The 9,668-nt window shown below is 60.9% G+C and overlaps 1 protein-coding gene across 1 annotated transcript; it reads left to right on the top strand.

The window, feature by feature from the left end:
- Positions 1 to 14: 14 nt before the first annotated feature.
- On the top strand, positions 15 to 9,147 carry PSMA5 (proteasome 20S subunit alpha 5). Its single transcript, XM_035312994.1, has 8 exons — positions 15 to 152; positions 1,552 to 1,678; positions 2,634 to 2,701; positions 3,455 to 3,562; positions 3,662 to 3,720; positions 4,599 to 4,701; positions 5,891 to 5,977; positions 8,869 to 9,147. Exons 2-8 carry the CDS (start codon positions 1,630 to 1,632, stop codon positions 8,944 to 8,946), a joined length of 552 nt encoding a protein of 183 aa, XP_035168885.1. The 5' UTR covers positions 15 to 152; positions 1,552 to 1,629; the 3' UTR covers positions 8,947 to 9,147.
- Positions 9,148 to 9,668: the final 521 nt, after the last annotated feature.

Genomic DNA, 9,668 nt, shown 5'->3' with positions numbered 1-9,668 from the left:
GGGGGGGGGTGAGGCAGAGCCCCCCTGCCCCCGTGTCAGGTCTGCTGTTCTGCCTTTTACACCATCTCTGGCGTCTTTCTTGCAGGGGTGTGAACACTTTTTCTCCGGAAGGGAGGCTCTTCCAAGTGGAGTACGCTATCGAGGCCATAAAGGTACCGTCCCCTCTCCCGCCGCGCTGCTCAGGGTTCTGCCCAAGAGGCTCTGCCCGGAGGAAAGCCGGGCGGTTCTTTTCTCGCACGCTTTGGTCTTGCTCTGCAGCGAAGCAGGATTTGGCCGGCTTCCCAGGGCAACGCAACACTGAGCAGGACCGGGAGGCTGCTGCTTTCCCGATCGGTGCTGCTCCTGCCTGTGGCTGCTGGCAGCTCTCTCCTGGCCTTTTCTGTGCAGCCTGGGGAGCAGGAGTTGTGCCAGAGTTCAGTGCCTTCTATCCCTGCGCATCCTGCAGCTCCTTGAAGCATCGGCAGCCCGGAGGGGCTGGGGTGTGCTGCCCGCTGCCTCCTTGCCACTGGTTTTCTCGCGAAGCCAGCGCAGTCCAAAGATGCTAATCCCCAGCTCAAACCGCTGGAAGCTGGCGTTGAAGCCAGAGGTGCCGAGTGCTCACGTGCCGTGACTCCAGCTGTGGACGCTGGCACCTGTGGTGTCCCTAAACGTTCCTGGAACAGCAGGGGAGCGCTCTGCTTTCTCTGCCATCCTCAGCCCATGGCCATTGCTTTCGGGTCCGTGTGCTTTACGGTCGTGGAACCACTTTTAAAGGGCATCAAAGCGGGAACCCTTCTGCGGGTGGGCTGGCTTTCATGTTCTTGGCTTGCTGCTCTGAGTGGTTCGTGGTTTGCGCAGGTGAAGTGTAAAACCTGACAGCGAAGGCGAGAGGCAGCGTGCTCGTGGGCAGAGTAACGCCTGGCTGCAGGGCTGGGCGGCCTCCCGGGCCGCCTGAACGTCCCCGCCCCTGAGAACTGGGGCGGTGCTGGGAGCACGATTACACTCGGGGAGAGCTGGTGGGGTGGTGAGGCTGGGAAGCTGTCAGCAGGCCTCTGTGAGCTGGGGGGCGGGGGGGTGGTGGTGGGGTCTGCTAGCTTTGTCTTCCCTCTGCTGCCTTCGTTCCTTAAAGCATCCCTCAAACGAGGAGGCAGAACGTAGCAGCTTGTGTTTATTTGGGCCCCGGGAGGTCAAGACTCTGCCGCGGCTGCCGGCCATCACGCCACGTTCTGTGGTTGCAAATACTTCTGGGTACAAAGCGCCCGGGAGCTTTTTGACTTTGCTGCTTTCCAGCTGAGCTGATCAGCTGCAAGCACAGCGGTTTCAGCTCGGGTGGCTCCTGTGGCCTGGTCCGTGCCTGCGCTCTGGGCGTGTGGGGCGAGTTGTGCACGTGCAGCGGCCTCATGGACAAAAGCCCCCCTGAAATAACATCGGGTGTCCTCCCTTCGCTCGGTGCCTGGCTCCAAAGCGACGCCCTGCAGACAGCGCGGGCTGGGATGAGCGTAGCACCGTGGAGCCGATGCCCTGCCGGGGCGGCCCTGCCGGGTGTGGTGGTGTAACTGTGCTCGTTTGCAGCTCGGCTCCACCGCCATCGGGATCCAGACCTCGGAGGGCGTGTGCCTGGCCGTGGAGAAGAGGATCACGTCCCCGCTCATGGAGCCCAGCAGCATCGAGAAGATTGTGGAAATAGATTCGCACATAGGTAAGGAGAAAGGAGAAGCGCGCGTCTGCTGCCCCTGGGCACGACCCTCAGTTCTGTGTGTGTGTGGTAAAGCCGTCCCCTGCGAGCTTCCCAGGCTGCGTTTCAGGCCCAGCCTTTCCCGCAGGCAGCCCTGCCGAGCCAAGGGGAACTCTGAGCCCTCGCGGCGGGCAGCAGGTCCCGGGCGCTGGTTTTCCAGGCTGCGGGCCAGCAGGACATAGCTACGGGAGCAGGAAGAGGCAGCTGAAGCACCCCTGCCCCCCGCCTTCCATGACCCTCGTGAAGGCTCATCCCAAAATTAGCCCCGGGAGGGCAGGGAATTACTGCAATGTAAAGGCTTGACTCGGGGCCAGGTTCTCTTGGAGCACCGATGCCCGGCCCTCTGCTCGCAGCAGCCTTCTGCGCCCTGAGGGGGCCCACGAAGTTCTGGTTACCAAATATGTCACTCGGAGAGCGGGAGACCTCCAAGCTGCGCGTGCTGCCGATGCTGTGGGTCCTGGCGGCTTAGGAGCCCCTGCACAGTCTGACGTCCTCCTCCCGCGTGCCTGCGCTGTGCCCTCCTCAGAGCAGGGAGCGGCTTCATGCTGCGCCCCCCCCGCCCCCTGCGAGGGCTGCTCCAAAACCCCCAGCGCGGGGCGAGCCAGCCCTTCCCCAGCAGGGCCCAACGCCTTCCCCTTCCCGTGCGCTGGTGGCTTCTCTGGGGAGGCCTGGGACGCGTCCCCTTGAGGCGATGCGTGGCTGGGAGGCGTGCCTGGGAGAAGCCAGCCGCACGCCTGCCCCTCCGCTGCGCGTCCACCCCGGCGGGCACCGCTCGAGAAGGAACGGCACCGCCCTGCCCCTGGGCAGTGCCGCCCTCCCCTGCTCCTCGCTCCCCGGAGAGCTGCTGCCCCTCAGGACGCCCCCACGCAGGGACCCGCGGGCGGTGAGGAGGTGACGCGTGGTTTCCCTCTGCTTCCAGGGTGTGCCATGAGCGGCTTAATAGCTGATGCAAAGACTTTAATCGATAAAGCCAGGGTGGAGACCCAGGTAAGACTCGATGCTTCTCCTCTCCAAACACTGCGTTGGTCCCGGGGCGTCTGCCGTGGGAAGGTCGTTGCAGCAGAGGAGCCGCTGTGGAGTGGGAGGCCTGCGGGGAGCCGGGCTGTCCCCCCGGGGCTCTCGCAGAACAAACAGGCGGCGTCTCCGGTGCTGCACGTTTTCCTTCCTGGTGCTGAGGGTTTGGTGGGAATCTTTGGGCGTGTTGTCCGGTGCCCGTGTAGCCTCTTAATGCCAACGGTGCCTGCCACCGAACGTGTGGTGACGTGTGTGCCGGGCTCCCTTCTGTCAGAAGATCGGCCCGATTGTAATTTTGGCCCCTTAAACTCCCCTGTACCGGAGGTACTCGGGTCCTGGTCAGATCACTGCTCTGTACTTAAACACTTATCCCCCGGGGGTTTCCTGCGTGCCAGCACTGCTCCCGTGTCTGCAGAATCGGATCACCGCACCCCTTCGGAAGCGGGCCCTGGAAGCGTGGGGATGGAGCGCCCCTGGCCTTGCGTCTCCCTCCTAGTCCCGAGGCCCAGGTGCCCGCAGCTGTTCTGTGGGGTCCGTCCCGAGCTCGGCTCCTTGTGGTGCTTCCATCTCGGGGCTCGGCGCGTGGCGCCCCGCTGCCACCGCAGTCAGGAGCGGCCGGGCAAAGCTTGGTGGCTGTGCGGGGCGTTGCTCCGGGCCGCTGCGGGCGATCCGGGACGGTCGGTTCAGGGAACAAGGCGATAATCCGAACCCTCATGTCTTCTGCAGAACCATTGGTTCACCTACAACGAAACCATGACAGTGGAGAGCGTGACGCAGGCCGTGTCCAACCTGGCGCTGCAGTTTGGGGAGGAGGACGCGGACCCCGGCGCGATGGTGTGTGGCGGCAGGGCTGGGGGTGCCCCACGAGCCTGCTCTTGCCTCTCCCGGCTTTGCCCTCAGCCTTGCCTAACCGTTGGCTGCTTTCTGTTGCAGTCTCGCCCGTTTGGTGTCGCGCTGCTCTTTGGAGGAGTTGATGAGAAGGGACCCCAGCTGTAAGTTCAGCTCTGTGAGCCAGGCCCGCTTTGGGAAGAGAGGAAAGCCTCTAACTGAAACTTCCCAGGGCTCTGTAGTGACTCGATTCTGCGGTTTCCTCTAAGCCCTTGGGCTTTATCCCATTGTGTACCTGACGCGTTTGTTCATGCTTTTAAGCCTGCCTTTCAAAACGGGTGACGGCAGCGTGAGCGTGGCCTGCTCCGTGAGGAGTGCCGTGCCTACAGCGACTCTTCGCTTCTCTGTGCGGGGCTTCCTGGGCAGGAGGAGGTGTCAGAGCTCTCCTCTCCTGAGTTTATTCTCACCTTTCCCTAAAGGACTAGCAGCGCCACCCGTAACATAATATCTGCAGCCTGCTGTAACATTCCTCGGGGAGGCGGAGTGCTGTAACCTGAACTGGTGGGCTTGAAACGCGGCCTCCCGAGGTGGGATTGGCTCCGCAGAGCCAGCCCAAAAAAGTCTCCCTCCCGAGAGCCGTAGTGAAAACTCGCCGGTTTTCTTAAAAGGGAAAAGGGCAAAAAATACCCTGCTATGAGCACCGAGGGCAGTGTCGGGAGCGCACAGCTCCCCCCGAGCTTACCGCCCCCCCGGGGGGCTGCAGGGGACCCCTGGGCGCTCCTCAAGCCTCCTGAGTGCAGGAGGAGCACCCTGCAGCTGCGCTTGGTGCAGCAGCCCCCGAGGCCAGGCGCAGCGGGCGGCTGCCGTGAGCTCGGCCCCGTGCTGGCAGACCAGCTGCCGCTCCTGCGGGGGCCTCGTTCCTCCCCAGCTCTGAGCAGCGCCGAGCGCTCTGCGGGGAGGCTGCGGGCCTGGCTGCGGGCAGCCCTCGCGATGCCGCGGGGCAGGGTGCGCCTCCGTTCACTGCCGCCTGTGTTCCCGGCAGGTTTCACATGGACCCCTCGGGGACGTTTGTTCAGTGCGATGCCAGAGCAATCGGGTCCGCCTCGGAAGGCGCGCAGAGCTCCCTGCAGGAGGTTTACCATAAGGTAAAGGCCGCGTTGGGGTGACATCGCACAGGTTAGAAGGAGCTCGTGACTCACGAGGAGCCACTCGTTTCCGTACTGATGAGTGAGTCGCGAGACTCGAGTGCTCCGGAGGAGGTGCCTGAGCCTGGCAGGCCGGGCTCGATCCCTGGCAGCTGATCCGGCGATTGGGTGTCAGCGGGGAGCTGCTGCTGAAGGATCACGGCGAGGAGTGCTACAGCCAGCAGCTTCTCTCTGGGCTGTGGCTGCTGAGGCAGCTTCGTGGAACACGAGCCCAGAGCCCGGCTTCGGCCTCCAGCGGGCGGTAACTGAGCCCATGTCAGGAAGTTCTCTATAAATAAAAGAGCTGCTGTGCGAGCGTGGCCAGTCAGCAGCAGGGCTCAGCAGGGATGCAGCCCAAAGCATAAGGAAGTAAAGCAAGAGATGTTTCGCTAGGCTTGCAGATCTGTTGGGCCAATGAAGTTGATGGCTTTTTACTGCAAGTCCCTGTCCTGTTGGATAAGCAAAAAACATTCCTTCCCTCCGGGACCGGGGGGCTGCCTGCTCTGTGTCAGAGGAAACCAAATACTGTAATGAAAAGCGTCACTGATGCGGGTGATTGCCTTGAAGACTTCCAGCCTAAGACTCGATAATCTAAGTCATTAAGTAACAGAATTGCCAGAGTTCCGGGCTCCGTGGCTCGTTCCCCATCTCCCAAGCGCAGTTACTGCAAGCACAGCCACCATCGCGCTGAACACGGCGCAGCCGCCAGGCTCTAGGCCCCCTCACGCAGGGATTTACGATACTAAAGCATGAAGGCTTCTGCCAAGAGTCCAGCTTTCCAGAGCTTCCAGTGGAGCTCGGGGGGGAGCTGCTTGGCAGCCGGTAACTGGTGAAGGGAAGCGGACCCTCGTGCCCTGGTCCTGACAGCAAGGTTTGTGTGCCCAGGGTAACAGCTCTTCAGCTTTATAAGAAGTTGTTCAGGAACAGAGAGTCGCCATCCTGGCGATTGCCGCTGTCCTGCCCGAACAGCGCGCTTGGATCTCTTGTTGATGCTGTAGATAATTTGATGAGCTTTAAAGTTCGCTGCCACTGGCAGCTCAAAGGATTTGAGAAAGAGAGCAGGGAGAGCTTTTGGGGTCAAAGGGGTAACGGCAGAACCAGTGCTTGCTTGGGCATCAACAAAGCAATTAACGAGTGATTTGTTTTGCAGTCGATGACGCTGAAAGAAGCAATCAAATCTTCCCTTGTCATCCTGAAGCAAGTTATGGAGGAGAAACTGAACGCAACCAACATTGAGGTAACCGTGGCTGTCAGCAGCGCGCGGTTGTGCTTGCGACGTAAATCAGTCTGTGCCGCACGTAGCCCGGGCTTCCCCGGCGCCTGTCCCACCGGCCGCACAGCGTCAGCGGCGGGCTCTGCTTTAAGGGTAGGGAAGTTGCCTGCTGCAGGGGAGGGCTGCCTGCGCTCCTGGAGCAGGGGCTTGGCAGGCGGAGTAGCCCAGGGCTCCCCGAGGCAGTGGCTGGCTGCGGACGGTCTTGTGACTTGCAACTGCTCGTTGTGGTACGCTGCGGGCTGCGCTGGGAAGCTGCTGGAGCTTTCGTTGGTTTCTGGATGTGTGCAGCCAGGTGCGTTCGCCTGGCCGAGCGGGGTGCTGGTGCAAGCAATTCTCCCCGGGGTGGGGCTGGGTGGGAGCGGAGCCCCCCCGACCTTACGCAGGCAGGCAGCCAGCGTGAACCCGTTGTGGCAGCAGGATTGCTTTTTCTTCCCCTGGGTTCAGCCATTCTTTTTTTCCCTGGTACTTGTAATATTAGAAGGAATGAAAAGTGTACAGCTTCTGGACTTGCTATATTCAGTCCTGGCTGGGGGCCAAAAATCTGTCGGACAGAAGGACCGAGGAGGTGAAGCCTCCAGGAGTGAGCTGTGCTTCGCTAACCCCCAGCCCTTGCCTGCCAGGCTCACGGAGCTCAGCCTGCCCCAGGCGTGCAGCTCGCGGGGATTGCCACGGGGCAGTTGTGCCTGTGCCCTCAAACCGTGATTGTTCGGCTGCGACGGTTCTCAGGTAGTAAAGGTACCACAAACAAACGAGGCCTTCCAGTTTGTTAGTGATAATGGGCAGATGATGAGCAAGGCTGGCAGAGAGTTTGCTTCTATTTCTGGCAGCTTATGAGACACCAGACCTTTTCAGATTGTCGGTCTGACTCAAGCTGCTCTTCTCCCGCTGTTCTCCCCTTCCTCTCCTCTGAGCACTGGGAACCCGTTTCCCAAAGACCCTGAAAGTGTGCACCCCGTTGCTTTTACCAAATGCTCCTGCTGGGGACCCTCCTGGCACGAGTAACTGCCTTCCTTGGAAGGAAGGGGCCCGCAGGCAGGGAGCAGCACGCTGGAAACTTAAATGCTCTCTCCAGAAACGACGCCAGCCACCTGAAATCTGCTTCCCCAGCTGCACGCCCATCACGGGCAGATCAGTTCTCTCCTGGTCAGCTTCACGGCCCTCCTGCGAGATCCGCAGTACAGTGCAGAGGAGTTGAGGCAGGGTAGCATGTACAGTATCCTTATGTCACGTCCCCGTTTGACAGGGCTTAACTGTGCTTGGCAGAGCTCTGAACGTATTGAGGAATCGTATCGGGGCTAAGTACGGGAGGAATGTGCTGAGGATTAAAAGGTCACTATTGACTCCAGTCACCCTTCGGGTTGAAAATCTTTCACCTGAAGTTACGGCTCTGCTTTCTAGCTTTTGCAGAAGTGCGTGGTGCTTCACTTCATTTACTCAGGTCCCTTCTCTTTCTTGCATGTTTTTTTTCCACCTAGCAGCAAAGGGAAGGGGGAGCGTGGTCCCGGAGCAGTTAAATCCCTTGGCAGCCACATCCAGGAACCCTGAGCAATGTTACGCTCTTTAATGACTGCCCTGCGAAGCCTGTAAGGCAGTAGTAAAGGTTTGGTATTTGGGCAGTGGGGCGCAGGCTCGAGCGGACATGGAGAAGCGGAGCGGTGTCTGAGTCCTGGTGTGGGCAGCAGGCTGCGGACGCGTGTTTGAGGCTGTCGGGTCCATCAGGGCCGGCGTCAGCGCACGAAGCAATGGCCCGAGGTGCCGGTAGAAGCATCCGATGTGTCCGAGAACGCCCGATAAGACCCGGGCTGTGCAGGGGTCTCGCCCTGAGCGTGCAGGCTGCTCCTCGGTGAAGGCAGGCGCTTGCCCTCCCTCTCCCCGTGCTGCTTGTCGGGTGACCTCGCGATCCAGGAGGGGCTGTGGGACGCGCCAGGACCCCCTGAGCCGTGCTCGCTGCAGCCACGCGCGCGGATCCCTCGGCAGCGCAGATGCGGGCGCGGTGCCGGGGGCATCTGCGAGTGAGCTCTGGAGCATCCCCGGAGCTCCTGCAGCTTCTTGGCTCGCCCGCCTGCAGCAGCTGCCTGCGCCTCGGGCTTCTGCGCTGTGAGCTAGGTGCAAACAAAAGTCCCACTTGCATTCCTCTGGCAGGCTCACAATTATCAAGGATCTCTTGTTCTGGTGCTTGCCCTGTGAAATGTCTCAGCTGCTGGCCCTGGCCGCTGCCTCCTGCTGTTCCTGGCACAGGGCAGGGCCCCGTGTTGTCCCCCGCTCCGTCCCTTGGGCCGTGTAAGCCGTCTCGGCAGCGCTCGGCCCGCTTGGTGGGGCACCAGGCAGCCGCAAGGTGCGTCCTGGCGAGCAGCTTGCTAGCTGGTGGTGGTTGGTGAACAGACAGCTTGCCTCAGTTCTGCAGAGCCAGTCTGCGTTCCCCTGAATTTTGCTGCCTCTGTCCCCTTAAAGCCACCAGTGGGCCAGGATTTGTACCCTGGGTTGCTGGAGGAGAGGCTGCAGGCACGGGGCTGAGCTGCCGCGGGAGGAACCCCCCTCCCAAGCAGGGTTTGATGCCCGTGTTAGCGGGGCCTTTTTCCCCAGCAGCAGAAGCGGGGCCTGAGCATTCCCAATAGATGTTCCCTGCTGCTGCTACTATGAGGAGACTGAGTCAATTAAAAGCTATTTCTGCGGCAGGCGGCTATTTTAGGGAATCAAAGAGCATGTTACGGGGTGGAATGATCTTGCTGGGCTGGCAGATCAGGCCGCCGAGAAGGAACAGCTGCTCTGTCTGCTGTGGCTTCTCTCTGTTCCCTGCCCCGTGCTGTCACTTCACATATGCAGGCACACTTAACCCCTTGCTCCTTCTCTTTCAGCTTGCCACTGTGGAGCCTGGGATGAAGTTCCACATGTACACGAAAGAGGAGCTTGAAGAGGTCATCAAGGATATTTGAAAGGGAGAGAGAGACTCCCTCAAAGGCTCGTTCCCCCGATCAAAGAACCGACCCTCAGTTCCTCCCAGTACCTGTGATTTTATTTCCAGCAGCATCTGTAATTGCTCTTCTCAGAAGGCTCTTGAGGTTTTTTTTACAGTTTCTGTACATAACTGATCTCTACGATAAGAGGAAATGATAATAAATCATTTTGTTACTCTACCCTGGGTTCCTTGTAACAGGGGGCGCTCAGAACGGCCACGGGGTGGGTGAGGACGAGGACGTGCTGCAGCCACGGTGCGGGGCCGGGGCTGCGCTGTCCCTGTCCCTGCGGCACGCGGCGCTCGCCCTGCACTGGTCACAGGTCTCCCTCTCGTGGAGGGCGCTGGGCTCGGACCCAGGGAGGAGATCCCCAGCGGAGGGCGTTTGTGTTTCCTCCTGCTGGGAGCCTGGAAATGCCCCTAACAACAGTAACAGAGCCGGGCCAGATCTGGGTTAAGGGGACAGCCCTTGCCTGCTAAATGGGGCAGACACCGCTTCGGCTGGGGAGCGGGCGGTCGGACTGGCAGAGTTCTGCTCATCTGCTTCACGGGGCTTACTGCTTTTGTTTCTGGCTGCCTCCTGCAGACGTCTCCGTCCTTATCCTCAAAATGCCTCAGGACCGGAGGCTGCTCCAGGCGTGGCAGTAAGCAGGGCTTAGCGCAGGGCCGCGCAGCCTCGGGCTCTGCCCTGTGCCTGGTACC

Source organism: Oxyura jamaicensis (assembly GCF_011077185.1).
Source record: "Oxyura jamaicensis isolate SHBP4307 breed ruddy duck chromosome 26 unlocalized genomic scaffold, BPBGC_Ojam_1.0 oxy26_random_OJ72568, whole genome shotgun sequence".
NCBI classification, from domain to species: domain Eukaryota; kingdom Metazoa; phylum Chordata; class Aves; order Anseriformes; family Anatidae; genus Oxyura; species Oxyura jamaicensis.
The sequence above is the reverse complement of the archived record's forward strand: the minus strand, read 5'-3'. Positions and strand labels throughout refer to the sequence as shown.